The 22,595-nt window shown below is 42.9% G+C and overlaps 1 protein-coding gene across 15 annotated transcripts in view; it reads left to right on the forward strand.

Moving 5' to 3' along the window:
• The window catches only part of Vti1a (vesicle transport through interaction with t-SNAREs 1A), a 311,432-nt gene that overhangs the window by 120,160 nt on the left and 168,677 nt on the right, over positions 1–22,595 (forward strand). The window contains exon 5 of one of the 15 annotated variants that reach the window (XM_006527198.4): positions 9,989–10,039. The exons of the other annotated variants lie outside the window; for them this stretch is intronic. Coding sequence (XP_006527261.1) covers positions 9,989–10,015 — 27 coding nt within the window. The 3' untranslated portion in view covers positions 10,016–10,039. Of the gene's footprint in view, positions 1–9,988; positions 10,040–22,595 lie in introns of those variants that run through there. 15 annotated transcript variants of the gene reach the window in all.

Below are 22,595 nucleotides of genomic sequence, written 5' to 3' on the forward strand. Positions count from 1 at the left end.
AGCCAGAGGGTACAGAGACAGTACCCAAATTAACAAAATCAGAAATGAAACGGTAGACATGACAACAAAAACCGAGGAAACCCAAAAAAAATCATCAGATCCTACTACAAAAGCCTATTCTTAACAAAACTGGAAAATCTGGATAAAATGGACAATTTTCTAAACAGATACCAAAGTTAAGTCAGGATCAGAGAAACAATCTAAACACTCCCATATACCCTAAAGAAATAGAAACAGTCATTAATAGTCTCCCAACCAAAAACAAACAAACAAACAAACCCAGGACCAGATGGGTTTAATGCAGAGTTCTATCAGACCATCATAGAAAACCTAATACCAATACTCCTCAAACTATTTCACAAAATTGAAGCAGCACGAACTCTACCCAATTCGTTCTATGACGCCACAGTTACTGTGATACCTAAACCACACAAAGACCCAACAAAGAAAGAGAACTTCAGACCAGTTTGCCTTATGAATATCAATGCAAAAATACTCAATAAAATTCTCACAAACCAAATCCAATTACACATCAAAACAATCATCCATCATGATTAAGTAGGTATCATCCCAGGGATGCAGGTATGGTTCAATATACAGATATCCATTAATGTAATCCACTATATAAACAAAGTCAAAGGGGAAAAAAAAACATTATTCCATTAGATGCTGAAAAAGCATTTGACAAAATCCAACACCCCTTCATGATAAAAGTCTTGGAAAGATGAGGAATTCAAGGCCCATACCTAAACATAGTAAAAGCAATATACAGCAAACCAGTAGCCAACATCAAACTAAATGGAGAGAAACTTAGAAGCAATCCCACTAAAATCAGGGACTAGACAAGGCTGCCCACTTTCTCCCTACCTATTCAATATAGTACTTGAAGTCCTAGCCCAAGCAGTTACACAACAAAAGGAGGTCAAAGGGATACAAATTGGAAAGCAAGAGTTGAAATATTACTATTTGCAGATGATATAATAGAATATTTAAGTGACCTCAAAATTCCACCAGAGAACTCCTAAGCCTGATAAACAACTTCAGAAAAGTAGCTGGATATAATACAAACCAGTGGCCTTCCTCTTCTCAAAAGATAAACAGGCTGAGAAAGAAATTAGGGAAACAACACCCTTGACAATAGTCACAAATAATATAACATACCTTGGTGTGACTCTAACTAGGCAAGTGAAAGATCTATATGACAAGAACTTCAATTCTCTGAAGAAAGAAATCAAAGAACACCTCAGAAGATGGAAAGAGTTCCCATGCTCATGGATTGACAGGATTAGTATAGTAAAAGTGGCCATCTTGCAGAAGGCAATCTACAGATTCAATGCAATGCCTATCAAAATTCCAACTCAGTTTTTCATAGAGTTAGAGAAATTTGCAAATTCATCAAGAATAACTAAAATCCTAGGATAGCAAAAACTATTCTCAGCAATAAAAGAACCTCTGGTGGAATCACCATCCCTGACCTCAAGCTGTACTACAGAGCAATTGTGATAAAAACTGCATGGTATTGGTTCAGTGACAGGCAGGTAGATCAATGGAATAGAATTGAAGACCGAGAAATGATGGTCACTTGATCTTTGACAAAGGAGCTAAAACCTTGCATTTTCAACAAATGGTGCTGGTTCAACTGGCTGTCAGCAGGTAGAAGAATACAAATCGATCCATTTTTACCTCCTTGTACAAAGCTCAAGTCCAAGTGGATCAAGGACCTCCACATAAAACCAGAAACACTGAAACTAATAGAAAAGAAAGTGGGGAAGAGCCTTGAAGACATGGGCACAGGGGGAAAGTTTCTGCACAGAACACCAGTAGATATGCTCTAAGATGAAGAATTGACAAATAGGACCTCATAAAATTGCAAAGCTTTTGTAAGGCAAAGAACACTGTCAATAGGACAAAACAACAACCAACAGACTGGGAAAAGATCTTTACCAACCCTACATCGAATAGAGGGTTAATATCCAATATATACAAAGAACTCAAGAAGTTAGACTCCAGAGAACCAAACAAAAATATGGGGTACAGAGCTAAACAAAGAATTTCCAACTGAGGTATATCGAATGGTTGAGAAGCAGCTAAAAAAATGTTCAACACACTTAGTCATCAGGGAAATGCAAATCACCTCACACCAGTCAGAATGGCTAAGATAGAAAACTCAGGTGACAGCAGATGCTGGTGAGGATGTGGAGAAAGAGGAGCACTCCACAATTGCTGGTGGGATTGCAAGCTGATACAATAACTCTGGAAATCAGTTTGGCGGTTCCTCAGAAAATTGGACATAGTAACTACCTGAGGACCCAGCTATACCACTCCTGGGCATATACCCAGAAGTTGCTCCAACATTTCATAAGGACACATGCTCTACTATGTTTATAGCATCATTTTTTATAATAGCCAGAAGCTAGAAAGAACCCAGATGTCCCTCATCAGAGGACTAGATACAGAAAATGTGGTATATTTACACAATGGAGTACTACTCAGCAATTAAAAACAATGAATTTTTGAAATTCTTATGCAAATGTTTGGAATTAGAAAATATCATCCTGACTGAGGTAACCCAATCACAAAAGAACACACATGGTATTCACTCACTGGTAAGTAGATATTAGCCCAGAAGCTCAGAATACCCAAGATACAATGCACAGACCACATGAAGCTCAGGAATAAGGAAGACCAAAGAAGTGGGAACAAAATACCCATGGGAGGAGTTACAGAGACAAAGTGTGGAGCAGAGACTGAAGGAATGACCATCCAGTGACTGCCCCACCTGGGGATCCATCCTATATATAGTCACTGAACCCAGACACTATTATGGATGCCAACAAGTGCTCGCTGACAGAAGCCTGATAGACCTATCTCCTGAGGGGCTCTACCAGTGCCTGACAAATACAGAGGTGAATGCTCTCAGCCACCCATTGGACTGAGCATAGGGTCCCCATTGGCAGAACTAGAGAAAGGACCCAAGGAACTCAAGTGGTTTGCAGCCCCATAGGAGGAACAACAATGTGAACCACCCACTACCCCCCAGAGCTCCCAGGGACTAAACCACCAACCAAAGAGTACAGATGGTGGGGCTCATGGCTCCAGCTGCATATGTAGCAGAGGATAGCCTTGTCAGGCATCAATGGGAGGAGAGGTCCTTGGTCCTGTGAAGCCTCTATGCGCTAGTGTAGAGGAATTCCAGGGCCAGGAAGCGGGAGTGGGTGGGTTGGTGAGCAGGGTTGGGGAGAAGGGATAGGGGTTTTCAAAGGGGAAACCAGGAAAGGGGATAATATTTGAAATGGAAATAAAGAAAATATCTAATAAAACAAAAAGAAAATAATGTCCATGAGAACAGATCTGTTTTGTTCTCTCTTATATCTCCAGCTTCTAAACTTATGCTGTACAGAAGGGAAATGTTCCATATATATGATCTAATAAAGTGGGTGAAACTCAGTATACACCAGGCTGGTATGTGTAGTACTTAGCAGACCCTGACTGGTGTAGCCATTTTGGGAGAATGAGATTGAAGGGAACCACTCATCTCCAGGGTCAAGGTTTGGAAAACCTTCAGTGGAGAAAGAGACAGCATGAAGGTGAGCCTAGGTTTGGGACACTAAGTAATATTTAGATTTATGAACTCAAGGACAAGGTGGAGAGAAACCACTTAAACAAAGGTACAGAGATAGAATAGCCCAGGATGCTTTAAAAAGGAAAATACTAACCAAAGAGTAGCCAGAGTCAACAATGCCTGATGACAGTAAATATTGAATGTTAGTAAAGACTAGTCAGCGAGTCTGCTCTGCCTAAGCCATTGAGATAATATTCAGAAGGTCTAGGCTAACATCCTGACCTGGCATTCATTTACTCTGTTTTTAATGTAAGCATTAATTTGTATGTGGGAATTTTATAGTTATCAGGCAGTTCTCTTAAATGCAATCATTAATTACTCCATTCTTTAGCCAAGAAATTAGGTCTTAAAGAATTCACCTCTTCTTCTATCACAAAACAAGGATATGGTGTGTCAAGTGTTTTAAGTAAAAGCATGGGGTGTGCCATTGGCTGTCACTTAGTCAATAAAAATGGTGCCTTTTTCTCTCTTAGCAGTGACTTTGTGAAGGACTTTGGAAAACTGAATGGACACATCTGAAATTGGGTTTCAATTTTGAGAGAGCACAAATGATCACAACTCATATCACTCAGTGGCCTAGTACTGTTCAAATACTGTTAAAAGAGTTGCCTTTTTATAACATTACAAACAAAACAAAACATAAAAGTACAAAGCCCCATTTGTGGGATCTGGGCCATATCCATGGGAATGCCTGGATGAGAAACTATTGAGAATGTGAAGAACCGGGGCTGGAGAGATGACTCAGTCGTGAAGGATGCTTGCTACCTTTAAAACAACAAATAACTGAATCCCATGCCTATTACTCATGGCAGGAAGCTCAGAGTCACCTGTAACTCCAGGTCCATCTGATGGCCAAAGGGCATCTGATGACCGTTTTGGCCTTTGCACACACTTTATACATCTTCATGTGCACACAAACACATTAAAATTAAACCTGTTTATAAAACAGAGTGGGAAGAGCAGGAAAGTGTGGGTGTCGGCTCCTCGAACCACAGTCACACCAACCAAAGCCTTCCCCAAAGAACACTTAAATGTGAGCATTTTAGTCGGCACGCGCAGTTGAGTATCAAGTCATTAACTCCAGCACACTTCCTCCTTCTTAAGAGCAGAGCTGAGCTTAGCTGTCCTCTGACTTCAGCCTGCCCAGTACCTGCTATTCATTTCAGAAATGAATTCTATTTTTTCAAATCTTTTACTTAGGCAGGTCCACAGTGGCAGAGTTCACACCTTGGCTATTGCTTTAAAAAATGAACAACTGATATGCAAAAGTTTGACAAACTTGAGCTAAGGTCACTGAAGGCTTAAATGGTAAGAGCTTAAAAATATTAAGGCAGACAGAGACTAAATCTCCTCCAGGTCGATCCTACAACCTGAAATGTTTTCCTAAACATATAAACCTTAAAATAATGTTAATAAATCTAAAATGCCTCAAGTAAATGTGGAACTCCAGTTGTTTTAATATAGAAATATTAGCACTAATGGGTTTCTAAGACATCTCTGTAGACTTATGGTTAGTGTTTTCAGTGTTAGCCTTTATGAAGCTGGAACTCACATGTGTTCATAAGGGATGCATACACTGGGAAATTGTGGTCAAAATGTCAAACAGTAAACATCAGAGTTCAGGCTAGTTCACTTCAATATTTATGTTAATTTTGTAAAAACTTATTTGGATGATTTTCATGATAGCCTCCACGTTAGAGAAAAACCTTCATGGAAACTTATTGAGGATCAATATTTTAAAAATCGTTTGGTCACATAGAACTACCTGACAGTATTATCCAAATAGCCTGCTAAGGAAAGCTGCTTACCCTATAAATGTACCTTATGATTAAAACAGTACATCATTATCTGAGGTCCAAAGTCTTCTTGGTTAATAGATTTAAACGGTTTTTAATCCAGTCAATAAATGTGAAGGTCCACTGGCTACATTCTCTTCAGGCTTCTGCTAATTAATTATGGCTTATTTTGCTCAAGTTCTATTGTCATGCTGGCTGTGTAACTCAGGGCAAAGACTCACTCTAGTGATTTGCACCTTGAGGTATTGAATTGGAAGCCAATCAGGCTTGACTCAAATGAATTTGGACACTGGCTAAACAGGAACTTAAGAGTGGTGCACCAGTATTCCCAGCCCTGCTCTCCCTAACAGTGAAGCTCTGGGGAATAATTGTTTTACAAAGGTCCTTTGGTCCTGACAGTGTGGAGCTGCTCTTGGTCATCGAGTAACAGAGTTCTGGATAGTTTTGTTTGACTTTCCAACAGAAGCTGTTGCCTAATTTTTTTTTCTCATTGTAAAAAACTTATTCAATTTTACTGTTTTATGGGTTTTCTCATTATTTCATGACTCAGAGTACTTTTTTTTTTTTTTTTAAATAAGGACTTTTCTCATTATGGAATTTTTCGTCCCTGAACCAGGCTCACTGGCTGGGTAGACTGCCTGGCTAGGCCCACTGGTGGCTAGACTGGCTGACCAGAGTGCCCCAGGATCCGCCTGCCTCTGCCTCCAGGTTTGATGTTACAGAGGCGCCTCCTAGCCTGGCTCCTGGGGATGCCTGGTCCGGTCTTCTACAGGCACGGAGTAGTTAACTGAATGAATTCTCTCCCCAGCCCAGCATCTGAAATCAATACATTGCCCAGTGTGTGTATGTGTCCCCGCCACATCCCATGTATGTGCCTGCGAGCGATGATCAGGCGACTCAGATATTACCCAGTGTTTGGGAAAATTCCCGTATGCCAGGTTACTTTAAGACATATTTTTTTTTTCTGTAGCACCTATTTTATTAGCTAGATCAACCATTATTCAGTATGGAAAGGAACTACATCAATGTGAATATAGCTACTAGATAGGTGTCCATTGAGACTGTCTCACAGGCTGGTTACCACAGCCATATCCAGCAAGCCTTTCTGCAGTGTACACTCACTCACAGTGACTGTTACAGTGGTCCCTACAATCCCAACTACTCCTGAGCGCTAAGACAGGGCCATTGGGAATTCAAGATTAGCTTACATGCACTTGCATCTGTGCGTATATATTTGATTTGGGGCTGTGCTGTAGATCACACCAGGGCCTTGTCCATGCCAGGCAAGCATGAGTTTCCTTTTATAAGCACTTAACCCACACCAGGAGAAGCTAGGGAGATAACTTAGGGCTGACTGCTGTATGCACAGGCTGCTCTTCTAGACAACCCAGGTTCGATTTCTAGTATCCACATAGTGGCAAACATCCATCTATAACTATTTCAAAGAAGTCAGAAGCCCTGTTCTGGCCTCCGTGGGCCCTACACACCATGTAGTGCACAGACATACATGCAAGTTGTGTGTGTGTGTGTGTGTGTGTGTGTGTGTGTGTGTGTGTAAGTAAAACCACTTTGTCCTCTAAACATGCAATGAGAAAAGACTCTCCACAGCTGAAAATCTGCTTTGTTGAGGGAAAAGTGTAAGTGAGCTAGAAGTCACTGCTTTATGGGCTTTAAGACTGTGGGCAGTAGCGTTGTTTTATATTTAAGTCATGAAATAACCATGCATACCACATACACACATATGGCAGTTATGCTGAAGCATTGACACAATTGTTTATTTTTTTGAGGGGAAATAGGCCTTTTATATAATGGCGTTATAGTGAGTGTCATTTTTAGATGTGAAAAAAATGAGTACCTGCCATTTTCTTGTTATCCTGAGGTCAGAGCCTACCACAGAGATTTTAATATTTGAAAACTCTTCTATTCAGTGGAATCTCAGCATTGAAGACAATGACTTTCTGAAGATGCAGCATTCCGCCCCAATGTATCTGACCTTTCTTGGTCAGGAAAATAAAACATCAACCCCTCTTGTTTGTTTTCCTCACGTCTCGTCTCACACAGCTCAGTATTAGTTGATCAGGAGATATTCTTGCTCCTTAGTCTCTGTAGTTAGCATCTTTTGTGGAACAGCTGCCAGCAGATGAGGCACGTGCTGTCCTGGCACCGTCATCAGCCATTTGGAACCGAGGAACTGCTTTAAGGAAGTGTTCAGCCATAAAAGTGGGATTGACACAGGCGTGGCCATATGCACCTGTGATTCCAGCCCCTCGGAAGACTGAGACTGGAGGACTGTGGTAGAAAAAGAATTCTCACTGGGGGAAAACAGTGGTGCCTATAGATAGAACTAAAGATTTACAGACTCCTCCTAATCTAGTGGTAAATGAGAAGTTCTTCGTGTATTGTGCTACTCAGTTCTACTGAGGATTAAGATGTGCCTCAGACACAGAGAGTGGCAGTGTGTGTCTCTCTGACGGAAGACTCACTGAAGCCAGAACTTACTCTAAGAAAGGAGGTAGGAGAGAATACATGTGTTAAGTGATTAAGTTATTGCTTGTGTGCAAGGCCATGGTTGCGATCTACAGAACAACCAGAAATAAAGTTAAAAGCTAAAATTATTAATCAAAATACTCGGATATAGAGAAAGATGATTAGAAAGTAAATATTCTTAATTTTAAGTATTTTATGTCTTAAAATAATCATATGTATGATAATGATGGAAGAGCTTGAAGGATGGCTCAGTGTAAAAGAGCACTGACTGCTCCTACAGAAGTCCCAGGTTTAATTCCCAGCACTCATATGATGGTTTACAGCTATCTATCAATCCAGTTCTGCAGGATCCGGCGCTCTCTTCTGTTCTCTAGGCAAAACATTCATACACATACAAATAAGTACATATTTTTATAAATAATGATAGAAAATGCCGCAGACCTTCTGGGTCCCTGTGTCTGCGTGGAATGGGGTCTCTCGACGCAGGTGGGCAAAGCGTGGATGAATGACAGACAGACACACACGCAGGAGAGTTTGTGTGGAATCTGAATGTAATTTTACAACTCGAGCATCAGACTTTTTATGCAGAGGAAGTTGGGTGACATATTCACAAGGTACAATTGAGGTAACCGGAATCTTACATAAAACAGAGGAATGCAAACACAAAAGGTCTAATGGGAACTACCCAGGATAGGATACATTGATAACAGCTGGGATCAACAAGGGCTCCACCTAAAATTCACTAATCTTAGAAGCCAGGGTCAAGGGCTTCTGCGTCCTTGTCATAGTTCTTATTTTAGTCTCTTGTATAGTCCACCTTCCCCTTAGGCCATTGTAAATACGTGTGTATGGGTGTAACTCTGCTATAGTATCTATTCTGGTTTCTCCTTTGGTCTGAAACTTCCTTCTTCCTAAGTGATGGTAAATTCCTGTGTAAGGGAGTGACTTAGCTTTTACAATCTTGCTGAATTCTAAACCCTTGATCTTGGTCAAGGACGCCCTTGGACTGTTGGAACACTGGCGGAAGGCTTTAGCCATGTCAGAGCACTTATAATAGGAAAATACTGAAAGAGAGCACGTGGATCCATACTCTAGACTAGCGCAGTAATGGAACTCGGGAATGAAAAATTAATATATGGGTAGAGAACACTAGACTCCAGGAGGAGAGCTTCCTTGAAACTCTTTTGCCTCATGAGTGACTTTTAAGCCTTTCGGCTTGTCCAGTTGACTCGACCAGAGAGCGTAGCAAGAAAATCCCAAATACTTTGTGTATATAGGTATCATATCTTATTAATTTAAAAATATTTATTGTGTATTTATTTGTTTGCCTGCACGCTTGAATGTTCATCGTGTATATACCTGGTACCCACGAAGCTCAAAGGAACACATCAGATCCCCTGGAACTGGAGTTATAGGTGGTTATGAGCTACTACGTATTGGGACGTGAACTGTCTTCTACAAGCCACTGCTCTTAACTGCTGAGCTGTCTATCCAGTTCCATACCTGATTAACTTTTATTTGTTTGTTTGGTTTTTTGGTTTTTTTTTTGGGGGGTTTTTTTTTTGTTTTGCTTTTTGTTTTTTTGTTTTTTTGAGACAGGGTTTCTCTGTGTAGCCCTGGCTGTCCTGGAACTCACTTTGTAGACCAGGCTAGCCTCGAACTCAGAAATCCGCCTGCCTCTGCCTCCCAAGTGCTGGGATTAAAGGTGTGCGCCACCACCACCCGGCCTTATCACCATCACCCGGCCTTATTAACTTTTAAATCAAATACTTTAATATAGGGAGTCAATAGTAAATGTTTCATAGATGGGCTTTAGGAATTATACTTTTTAAAATTTCTGCACAGAAATCATGTTGCCTGTTTGAGAGACATTCTTAGCTGGGGTGTGGTGAATCTCATCTGTATTTCCAGTATTCATGAGGTTATAACAGGAAGATCACTAGTTCAAGGCCATCCTGTGCTCCATTAGGAAGCTGATTAATACACAAGCAGCAGGCAGGCCGGCAGGCAGGCAGAGTCTTACTCCTGTATTATCCTAAAGCTATCTTAGGTATTTACCTGGTGTGTATCCTCCCTTCTGCAGCATCTCCCCTCAACTGGAGAGACCTGAAGCCATATTGCTACATCAACTTTTCCAGATTCCTTCTGAAGATTCAGTGATATCTGGGAGAGCAGTCACCCCAAATCTCTCCAGCAAGCTTTCAGTGACGTCATTACACCCATAAACAAGTCACTTCGCTCTGGAATCTCACGTGTGAAAGGACAGCGAGGTTTAGCCTTATTATCACAAACTAGCACTAGTTTATTCCTGACATTTTTTTTAGAGGCCTAAGCCTTGGCATTTAAGTGAAATATTTGCAGGAAGAAAAAGGAAATGCTAAGCCCAGGAAGACAGAAGTTACAGCTAATGCCTCACACAGATACAGAATTCAGACGAATGCAAGAAGACATTGGTAGACAAGAGTGCTTACTCTCCAGGAGGTGCGACGAACTGGTCTCATGCCTATTAAACTCAACACTGGTGCAGTGAGGGAAGCCGTGGAAAGTGTACTTCTCTAGGCACCCCAGTATTGCCTCTTCAAGACCCTGCAGTGTGGCCAGGTCTGTGGGCGACATGGACAGAAATGTTAAAGAAATTGACTGTTCTTGCTCTAGGCAGAGGCCTCCACATCATGAGCCTCCTTGAGAAGAATTTCCCGGCCCCAAACCAAGCAAAGGTCAGAGCCCAGCACAGGTCAGAGCCCAGCACAGGTCAGAGCCCAGCACAGGTCAGAGCCCTTGACTTGGAGAATCTCTTTGACGCCATCCAGTCTGCCTCCTTCTTATTACATTTTAAAAGAGAATAGATTTCAATTTTATAGCATAAAATTCAAGTAATTTGAACCAAAAGAAAAAATAAATTTGTCCCCTTTTGCTGCTTTTGATAGCTTACCACTGAGCACATATGAAAAATGCCTACTTCAGAGCTTCTCTTCCTCTAGGTTTTAAGATGGATCTGGACTACATGGATTGTTCAATATGAAATGAAAATGTCAGTTGTCACACTGGTTTTTGGTATTTTCCTAATAGGGCTTATTCTGCCCTCCTCCTAACTCTCTCCAGGCTGCCTGTCATAAAAACGAGCTGTTTGGATCCTGGGGTTGGTAATGGGAGCTGTTTCAGCAAGGTGCTGGTAAGCCCCTTATTCCAGCTTGGTGTCAGCTGACCCACAAGGAGGCCACACCTAGGTGGGCATGGGCAAGTGCAGCTACTAGCCCTTGTCTCCTCAGCCCCATCTTTAAGGGATTGCGTGTGGTGATGGGCTGCTCACTTGACCAACATGGAAATTTCCATAAAGAGCCCTGGAAATTTCAACAACCTGCCTGGTCATTTGTATGAAATCCATTTGTGTATAATTTTTCCTGATGTGTATTGTAAAAAGTGAGGGTGAAATTCAGGGGAACTGTTTTTAAGTCATTGAGAAACAGTCCTATTATTTCATTAGGAAATAACTGGGCTGGAGAAAGGCCTCCATCAGTAAGAGCACCCACTGCACAAGAATGATGACCAAGTCCAGATCTCAGCACCCATCAAAGGAGCTGGGTGTGCGTGGGCGCCTGCCTATAAGCCCAGCACCATGTGGGCAAAGACAGAGAACCACTAGAGCTATCAAAGTGTGAGGTCAGAGTATGAGGTGGAGTCATAGGACAGGGTTGCACATGGGTTCCTCAGAGATGCACGTCTGCACACAGGTGTGCATGTAACACCACAAACACATTTTAGTTTTGATTTCAGTATCCTGAGTTGTTCTATAAAACCCAAATCTAGAAAGAAATAAAGGATCGTGATGGATATCCATCTGTGAGAGAGCATGCTCTTAGGGAAGTATAACTGTTGAGAGTGGCCTGCTTTTGTGAACAAGCCTCCCGTGTTTATCAGGTACTTCTAAAAACAACAACAACAACAGCAACAACAAGAAGCCACCCTTTTCTCCAGGATGAAAGCAGAAGCGTTTCAGTCTCAATGTGATCAAGCTTGTGGCTGCTTCCATACTGTAATGCCATGGGCCTGAAGTCAGCAGAGGAATTATCCTTGAAGCGTCTTGGGGGAGTGCAGATGGTGTGGCTGGGATGGGCAGTTACTGGGGAGGCTGCACAGTGGCTCTGCACAGTGGCTCTGCGCGGTGGGTCTGCCTCAGGCTGCCCTTAGCACATCAAGTTGGCCTTGCCTAGGTTTTATCCTGGGTGACGTCTTTCTCTCTTCCACTAGTTTCACTAAAACCATTCACTTCTGAAATAAACCTTTATTGGCTAAACGTTTAAATTTGTGAACTCAGAACTGTGTTTTTCCATCTTCTAAAACATAAGCCAAATTTGCAGTTACAACCTTTTCCTGTGTCGACACCAGGGAGAAATGAAGCTCACACACTCTTGTGTCTCTCTCTGGTTCCCCAGCCTGTGCTCAGTTTGGCTTTTTATATCTCAAATATGGCCACGAGGTAGGAAACAAGGCTGGTTTCTTCTTTCTGTTCCTTATGTGAAGTGTGGCTCCTAAAATGGTAATCTTTCCCCTTACCATTAATGCTATTCATCAGGGCAAGCAATGTTCCTTGTCTAATAAAGTGTGCATAGCTCACGTAGCCGGTCAATATGGAGGACGAGTAAGTGGGGCACACAACCTCAGAGTTGTGAGAGAGCTAGCTGGTCCTTTTCAAATGTGGAAGCGCTAACAGGGTCCTAGAATGTTTATGCCTATGGTAGAAATGTGGTACATAGGACACATTTGCCACTCTCTAACTTCTCTTGTTGGCGCGGTTTTCCTGGAATTCTTTCTGCACGATGTCCAGAGCTCGGCATTTCTGATGTCTCCTGGCTCCGTCCCTCCCGCCTTTACTTTCCTCCTCTTCTGCCCTTTTCTCTTTTTGTCTTCCCTCTTCTGCAGGCTCTGGGCTTTCTAACTTTAAATTGATTAGAATGCATTAATTTTTAAATAAGTGTCACAGATCCTTAACTGAGCACTAAGAGGTTGAGAAGGCTTCATGGTGTAGAGTCTGATCCAAAACTAAGTGAGAGGAATTTTAAAAACATGGGCTGCCCTTCATTAGCCCTCGTGCTAGCTCCTGACAGGCTCCATGCTCCTACGTGGCCGTGCCAGGCCAGGGCTCGCCCTGCTGCCGTGCACCATTTACCCTCTGTCAGCAGCTTCAGTCAGAGCCCAGCGATACTGCACATGCGAGGCTGTCATGCGTCAGCCTCAATTAAGCTCATATCGCCCGCCGTGCTTGGGAAACGCAACGGCTGCTGTTAACCATTTTTGGGTTGTTCCTATTTATTTATTTAATTTTAATTTTCCTTCTCTCTCTCTCTCTCTCTCTCTCTCTCTCTCTCTCTCTCTCTCTCTCTCTCTCTCTCTCTCTCTCTCGTTTTTAACCATTCAACCCTCTCCAGAAACACACGCTTCATTTGGCAATTGTGTGTTGATGGTATTCTAAGGCTTTACAAAGAGAAGTGGGTTTCACAGGAAGCAGTTCCAACTTTACTCCAGAAATATGCACAAGTGTACACAAATGTGCAGGACCCACGTTGTCTGTCTACAGGAGGCAATGCTGGGTAGCCCAGGTTGAGAGATTGTCCCTGTACCAAACTTGCAACCAGGCAGCAACATCCCACTGGCCTTGTAAGAGTGCAGAGCAGCAGACATGCAGCCGTGTCCGTTGCTCAGGTGCCTGCTCACACTGCACTCTTACCCCCCTGCCATCGGGAGGAGAGGCGGCTTTCTTAGTTCAAGAGGAGAATGCAATCTTGCTGCATTTGAGGAAGGGAAAAGTGCACAGAGCATCCATTTCTATTTGGTTCACTACTTTATGTTTTACCGTCGTTTAAGGAGAAAAACAAAGAAGACCACCCAGGGCTTCTTCATGCTGGGTGGCTGGCCAGCCAAGTTAGTCTCTTTAGAAGAAACTGTCTTTTAAAGGGAAGTCTCAAAAATTTAAAGAGTCAGCTTTGAGAGAATTTTCTTTTCTGTCTCTTGATAGCTATCAAACACTCAAAAGACCCCCTGTGCAATTTAATGGACAGTGAGCCATCCAGACAGTTGGACCTTTTGAAGGGTTTATGGAGATTTTATGGACCTGGTCATTTTGTAAAGTCTGGCTAACCCACAAGGCTATTGTTGGCTGTTGGTGACAAGTCACAGCATGAAATAAATCACAATACTCTAAATCCTGTGGGGTCGGTGGCAGCAGACAAGGTTCTCAGCAGAGAGCAAGGTCAGTTCACGGAGGAGAAGGGGCCATGTGTGCTGCGGTTTTGTTTTTCGCAGGCGCACCACTACTGTAGGTAAGTAGCTTTTAAATAGAATCATATCAACCGATCAGTCCGAGGAAACGGATGGAGTATCCAGATAACGGCACTCAGGATTCCGAAACAGGAGACAGTTGGATCATGCCTGAAATTATTAGCTGCACAACTTAAAGCCCCACCATTTCCCCAAGTTCACATTGGTAATGAGTTAAGGATTTCTGATTCGGTGCCCTGGCACCCGTGGTATTGACTTCATGGGAGATACATTTTAGCATCAAATGCGCACTTACTGGATATCTTAAATGAGAAAGGGGTTTGCAGGAACCGAGTGTCACACAGCTTGGCAAGGACAGGTGTGCGAAAGATCCTCTAGGTTCTGAGGTTTGCATTGGGAGTATATGAGCAGCATAGAAGCTGTACAAATTAATATTAGTGCTATTTCCATTTTTATTGTACAAGCTTCTTGTCTTTTAAAAACTTGTTCATACGTGAAAACATCACATATCAGCATTAAAAAGGCCCAAAGTCTATACAACTCAATGAACCATTATTCAGTTAGAATAGGCATTCAGAATGTACACTGCGAGACTTCACATTAAATTTTACACGCTTAGTATCTAATTTATTTCATACACATATTCACCACCAACAAACAAATTCCATGACAGAATTGGAGCTAGAAAAGCAATTGGCTTTTTGTCCTTTTTCATAACTCGGGCCCCTCTCCTGCCTTCTGCCCTTCCTCATCCCTTATGCTTAGCCTTTCCTGCTCTCTGTCTGTCCTCATGTTATACTGCACCGGCGTGTACATACTGTTTTATTTTAATTTATGTATGTTTATGTGTGTGCTCATATGGGCATGTGCTAGCAACCTCAGATGTCAGTCCTGCTACACTTCCCACCTTTTGTTTGAATCCCATTCTCTAACAGGTTCGGACTTCACCCTGTAGCCCTGGCTAACTGGCCTTTAGAGTTCCAGGAACCCACCTCACCATTACTGGGATCACAGGCATGGCCAACACACCTTTTTAGATTCTAGAAATCCAGCCTTGAGTCCTAACACTTGTAAAGCAAACACTTGGCCAATTAAGGTGTCTCCCTGGCCCTTGGACTACTTCTGATCCTGGTGGACATCTTTGAGGTCTTCAATGTATCTTTTCCTAGAGAACACATCTCTTCTTGTTTGGATGAGTCCTGTGCAGGACTTATGTCCCTACTTTGCTAAATATTTGTGAACCCTTATGTGGCAGATGCCTGTTAGCTGTTGTCAGTGGTGAACAAAACAGACATCCTTCATCTCAGTGGACTTTACAGCTAGTGGTACAAATTAGTCATTGAAATAAAAAAAAAAGCTTGAATGTATACCATCTACTTACATTAAATAGATTAAGTTATATTAAGAGGGATCATTGTTAGAATCTCTAACAAGAATCTTATTTCTAGTCCAAGAGCCAGGAGAACATTTCTGTATATATTGGTTAGATACATGATGTGAGTCACTAGAGCTGAGCAGGCATAGGAGGTGAGGCAGGGAGGAGGGTGGGTAATAAGTTGAAAGAGCCAAGTTCAAAGGTTACTGGAGTTAGAAGGAACATGGCATACCAAGGACTTATGGACCATGTACTGGAACGTGGTAGAATGTTCAGGTCTGCATTAAGGAGCAGAGATGAGAGCTAGATCATATTTAGATTCTGTGGGCTTTTGCTATGAATTTTGAGGACAATTCCCATCTGAAAAACCAAAGAATCAAAGGATTCAGCATGAAATTTTTCTGTGTAGGTGGTTATTGGCAACGAGAGGCCTTTCATCTTCCTATTTCCCTAACTGTAGTGTATAGAGGTCAGGGATGCTAGAGCTTACAGGATTTAGGAGAACCATATAGGCCAAGGATTTGTCTTGCCCAAATACTAATAATGCCTGTAGTGCAAAACAGTGAAGTAAAAAAATCATGTGGTGCCTTTCGAGTCTAGCCAACTGTGCTCTACAGGGAAGGAAGACTTAGGTCTCCAGATAACTGGCTGGAAGTACTTATTGCAGCATCCTGGGAACTTTCCTCCAACAGGATAATCTAAGCTCTACAATTGGGAAAGAAACAGTATCTATCTCTAAGCGTAGCTGTACATCGGGTGGGTCAAAACAATGGTACATGAGAGTCTTCTCAAGAAAATAAGGAAAACATCCAAGAAGAGAAGAAGAAACAGTGAGCGGAAATCTAAATAGAGAGCAGTGAGCTAAAGTGAGCAAGGAACCTAAGATGCTTATGGACAAACAGAACACACTGGGGATCTAAGACACAGGGACACGCTCACTGTCACGTGTCCCCCATGTGCACATCTGTCCACATAGCACGCTGGGAGTCCATACCTAATTTTCACAGAGGTTCTGTCTAATGTTTGGCCCAGATGCATGCAGTCATCATGTTGCCTGTGACTTTAATTAGGTTCCTTCCTGGGAGTCAGGCTGGTGAGGGAGTGTGCAGGGACCTTTGTTACCTGTTCCTGACCATGGAAGGGATCTGTGAACTAGTGAGTAGTGAGACAGGTTGTGTGAGTGTAAGGTAGAGGTAAAAGACAAGGAGACGCCATCTGCCTGAGGACATGGTGCGTGGCTCTGGGAGCCGAGAATGCCTCTGTCCAGGTAGTTGGGGAAGGTCTCAACCCACTGAGTTTTATTTTTATTTTTGAAACTATTCAGCAACAATCTGGAAGTGCTCCGGGAACTTTTTAAAGTCTGTCCTAAAGTCATTCTGGCAGCACTGTGGAAATGTTTGCGATGGGTCACAAGCACACACTGTCTTGGGTCTCCTGACTGCACATAAAGTAAGCAGTGTGTATGGGTCACAAGCACACACTGTCTTGGGTCTCCTGACTGCAAGTGATGGATGGAAGCAGTGCGTGTGTGCTTTCCACTTAAGTGTTGCTGCACTGTGCCAGAATTTGCGTTTTGTTATTGAACTCTTAGCTCACTGCAGTATTACTGTTACTGATCGCTGAGGCAGTTTGATCCAACAAGTGTTTTATTACTCATTATGTCAATACAAGGCACAAAGGAAGAACACAGCCCCAGTTCTGAGGAGTTTAAGGTTTAGTGGAGACTGTGATGAAAGAATAGCTCTTGGTAAGGCTTGTCTGGTAGGTCAAGAGCTGCAGCGGAAGTACAGTGTATCCATAGGGAAGAGATAGAGTCACGTGGGAAAGAGGAGCAGGAGCATAATGGTTGGGGGTCTGGTTTGAACTGTTTGAGCCCTGGCCACAAGGTGGGGTTCAGAGCTCCTCAGGAATATGGGGTCTGAGGGTGTGACACACCTCAGAGGGTTGTCTTCCTCTTATCCATCTTAAGTGGAGCAGTGTGACCCACTGAAACCAACAGTGGGAGGCCTTGCCTGTAGGCCTGTGCTTGATTCTCTCTAGAGTGCTATGGGTTTTCCCGGGGTTATGAACCAGAGAACCCTATTGATTACTGTTTGTTAATCAAAGAAGACACAGGAAACTGGCCTTGTCTCCCATTCTGTGGTAATTTTCAACAGGTGGCACTTGTTCCCGTGTTCATTGATGAATAGATGTGCTACCGATCCCATAGGGTGCTTTCTGCAGAGTGGCACACTGTATGCTTGCCTTTATAGTGCTTCCTTCTCTGACTGAGCTATTCGGATCAGACATCAGCAGAGTAATCACTTCAAGAAATAATGTCCTTTCTAACAATGGATAATGGCAGGTTGGACAATATATTTGCTTATGGACTCTGCCCATCTTATCAGTATCTCACAGAATCTGATGGAGGAAATACTGGATTGGGGTGCATGTCGGCACAGTTGGTGTGATCGGGGTCCATGCCGGCACAGTTGGTGTTTTTCTGGAGAGAGGACATGCACCTCTCACCTGCCTCTTGGCTGTGCGACATCCATGACGTCTGTCCTGACTGACTTGGGCAGACTCCATGACTCTCAGCCTAAGTTTTTGACAGCTCTCTCCTAGAATACTGACCACTCCTGGGTGGTTTGGTAGCCTTCCTTGCCTCTGTTTGTATCTATGCTTCTCAACACTATGCATTTAGTAGCTGCAGCACCCACTGCAGCTCTTGGTCTGTTGTGTCTGTGTGTGCTGGCTGTTGGCAGAATGAATGCATAAATGAGCAGTCCTTAACACCAGGAACTTAACACCAGTAACCATGCCGCTGGGTCACCTTGGAAGGATACTCAAGTCATGTATTCTAGCTGAAGCTGATACTGTAAGTAGACAGCCCCCAAAGGGAAAAATGGCACCCAAATGTAAGCTGGGAAACGTCCCCACAAGAACCAGGAAGCCAGTCAAAATATTCAAAGCCTAACCTGGCCCCCCAGGCCTGCTACTGAACAGACCTCAGTCAGCTGTAGCTGTTCTCAGGGGAATGCGTTCTTGGGGCTGGCTTCCTCTGCCTTTCTTCGCGTTTCCTCTGGCTTTCCTCAGTCTTTTTTTTTTTTTGTATTTTTTTTCCATTTTTTATTAGGTATTTAGCTCATTTACATTTCCAATGCTATACCAAAAGTCCCCCATAGCCACCCACCCCCACTCCCCTACCCACCCACTCCCCTTTTTTGGCCCTGGCGTTCCCCTGTACTGGGGCATATAAAGTTTGCAAGTCCAATGGGCCTCTCTTTCCAGTGATGGCCGCCTAGGCCATCTTTTGATACATATGCAGCTAGAGTCTTAAAGCAAACCAAGAACTCTGTTTTTGCGTATGAACTCCCATATTTATAAGAACAAAGAGTCCCTAGGAATAAATAAGTGTAGTGAAGTCAGGTAGAGGAGTCCAGACTTGTAACAGCCACGTAACTCTGTCTTTACAGTAGACTAAGGAAAAATCAGACCGTGCAGACCGTTCATGTTTTGGGAGAAAAAAAAATCAGACTTGAATGAAAAAAAATAAAAGACTTAAAATTAGATTTTTACCCAAAGTCAGTTTGTTCTTATAATTTACTTTGTTCATTTTAGGTGTTAGGCATAGCAAGCCTGTCTCAAATACCTCAGAACTTTTTGTAAAAAGACCGACCAGGAGCTTCCCATGCTGGCTTAAAAATGTGAATTTCAAACCACCTAAGTGAAAACGAGAAGGTAGATTAGGAGGGAGTTTAAGCTGTGTAAATAAGGATAGATTCTAACTTGGGTTTTCCAAATTCCAATTATGGGTGTTCAAGTACATTTAGACAAGCTGGGTTTGTTATTTCTGGAGTTAATAAGCGATTTCACAATGTACTATACATCACTTTTAAAGACATGATAAATTGTCCCTAATGGTATTGTGTGTATAGCCGGAGCTCTTTTGGCATGTGTGTAATTCTCAGGGTTGGGTGGTACACCTGAAAAGGCTCGGATTTTAATGGGGCCTTTTTAGCACTTTTACACCTCCCTATGTTCGGGATTATACATGATTGATGACTTTAAATGTGCTGGCATGAGAGATATGCAGATGGTAATGCCCTTAAACCATTTGTTTTCCAGTCTTGGTAAAAGGCTCCTCTGTTTGGGGTAACACTTTATCCTTCTTAAGTAAACAGAAATACGTTTCTGGGATTTTGCCTTTTAGCATTGTAAATCCAGCAGGAAAGAGACAAGCTAGAGGCTTTTAAGAGAAATCTAAAAACACCATGTTCCCATTTTATTAGAGCAGCCCAGAGAAGTCTCTCTCTCTCTCTCTCTCTCTCTCTCTCTCACACACACACACACACACACACACACACACACACACACACACGGGGGTGGGGGAGCTCTTATTCTAAACAGCATTAAAACAACTTTGTTTCCCCCAAGAACACTCCGAATCCTGTTTCCCCTGGGTGTCTTATACCTCACTGTTACCCACACCCTAGGCTAAGAACTCTTTTGGGGGCCCCTCTTGGTCTTAAGCAGATGCAGGGCTGGCTCCCAGGTGGTCAGGGGCTGCTCTCCCCAGCTGTCTTAGAACAAGAGATTGGGGCTATAAATTGAATTTACGCTTCAAGCCTGGAGGTGTTTTATAATCCATTCCTATAGGACTCTTCTGCCTCAGACAAAATCTTCAGTCCTTGCCCGGGTTGGGGATGTGCTGGAAACACCACCGGAGAGAGCATGGTGGCTAGGGTGTTGTCTCTGGGAGTACTGCTGGAGAGAGTGGGGGGCAGGGGGCCGGAAACACCTCCAGAGAACGCAGAGCTGCTGGAAACACTGCTGGAGAGAGCTCCCGGCTTGTAACTTACGGACTGTGCACTATACTGGGCCAAGTGAGGGTGAGGGGAACGGCTTCTGCTGAAAGAACAGATCTATCGTTTTAAGATTTTTGAGATCTAATGACAATGAGTTACCGTGTTACACGGGGAGGAGAGAGTTGCAGTGTCCGAGGTATTCTTTGTTGCGAAGCTGCGAAGCCCATCCAGCCATAGATAACATCAGCACAGACCTTCAGCCTCAGCTCAGTGTCCATCATCGTTCTGGAAGGGACAGCAGCATGATTCCGATGAACGTATTTTCACTTCGGTCTGGAATCTAAACTTGAGGGTCTCAAGAGTTGAAGGACGAGTGCCATTACCCATACTTATTAGTTACTGCTAATTAGCAATAGCCCTCCTTAGGCACCCATTCATCTCCTCCCTCGGCCACACTAAATGGAATAGGGGCTATTCTGGCAGCAGGGCGGTTGGAGCCCCTGATCAATCTAGACTGAAACAAGAAGGGGGAAATGTTTGAGACAAGCCCCTCTGTGTCTCCTGACAGCGTTGTGAAATCCCAGGCTGATAATATGCATCGGTTATTTGTTTGACTAGAGACTTGTAGGATTTCTGAAAAGCCTTTCATTTTATTAATACCCTCCCTTTTTTTTTTAATCCTTTAAAAATTTGTTTTTGTAAGAGGGAAAAAAATACAAATTAAATACTAGTCCATTAGCAAAACATCCTCACCACAAGGGCAGGGTCGCTGGAGTAGCTCTAGCTGAGCATTTTACCACTCGCGACTGTTGCCTAACCCTGAACCGGCAGTTTCCCATATTTTTCTACAGAATAATTCCCAGTCATTTTTCATTTAAACTCTGGTACGATTTATCACAATGACTATTTTATAACAGAAGCTCAATGTGTTTGACTTGGAAGTGAATAATGTCAGTGTGTGTGCGTGCCTGCGTGAATGCGTGTTCAAGACTGAAAGCACATGGGCCACCATCACATGTGGGCACAGCATTTCCCAGGTATCATGGGCAACGCAAAGAAAACATTTACACAAGTAGTGCACAGCATCAAGGAAGCCTAAAATCAGCCCTCACTGCTTACAAAGGACAAATCTCGGGGCTAGCCAACAGATAGACAGATAATGGCCACGTGAAACTGGACCCAAGTCTCCAGCAGATCCTAACTTTAGCACATGGAGAATCTGTTTGCTGGTAGTCCACCTTTCCCAGTACTCACTGAGACTGTGTTCTGACCTTGTTTTCACAGGCCCCGGCCATCTCCACATAAGTGGGTGGAGGTGTGACATAAGAGCTGTATTAAATATGACTGTTTAAAAAGTCACACAAATGGGGCAACTGAAACCTTTTTCATGTAATTTCACTTCAAGGTGTTTTGTCCAGATCGTTATGGTATGTTACCGCTTACAACTAACTGAAATACTCATTTGCTAATAGCTAATTAATTAAGCTTATCTAATGTTTATTACCCAAAGTTGCCTCCCAGACAATTGGTCCTCATTAAATACCAGTTGATACAATCTTCTGTCTTGAACAAGGTTTTGAAGTGGTGGGCTTTGAATCCCCTGGGGTGATTTCTATTTTTAAAGTGCAAATTCCTGTTCTCCAATTCTAGTCAGAGCCTCCGGGCCAGACCTTGGAATTTCATTCTTTATTTACAAACTGGGCAGGTGTTTTATTTAAATTATTACACAAATTAATAGACTTGAAATAATTGATTATTAATAAACGTCTTTAGTGGATCAGTCCAGTTAAGAAACCGGAGATGCCATGTGGGTGTGCTAACCTACACCTGCAGCCCCAGACTGTGGAAGGTGAGACGGAAGGAGCATGAGTTCAAGGACAGTTGAGGTGAGCAGTGAGACCCTGGAAAGGGAGGAAGGAGGGAGGGAAGAAAGGAAGGAAGGGAAGAAGCAAGCAACCTCTATAGAGGTGATCTCCAAATATTTTTGCAATTCCTATCTAAATTCAGCAAACCTTGTACCTTATATAACAAATGATTTTGTTTTAGTAATTTTTAATTCTTCATAAATTATTTGGGGCTAGAAAAATGGCTCAGCAGTTAAGAGCTCTTGGTGCTCCTACAGAAGACTTGGGCTTCGTTACCCGCACCCAAAAGGCAGCTCCCAACTACATCCCAGTTCCAGGGCATCCAGCATCCTCTGGTGTCCTTTGTGGGCACCAGACATAGATGGGGTACATATATATACATGCACA

Source organism: Mus musculus, chromosome 19 (genome assembly GCF_000001635.26).
Source record: "Mus musculus strain C57BL/6J chromosome 19, GRCm38.p6 C57BL/6J".
NCBI classification, from domain to species: Eukaryota; Metazoa; Chordata; class Mammalia; order Rodentia; family Muridae; genus Mus; species Mus musculus.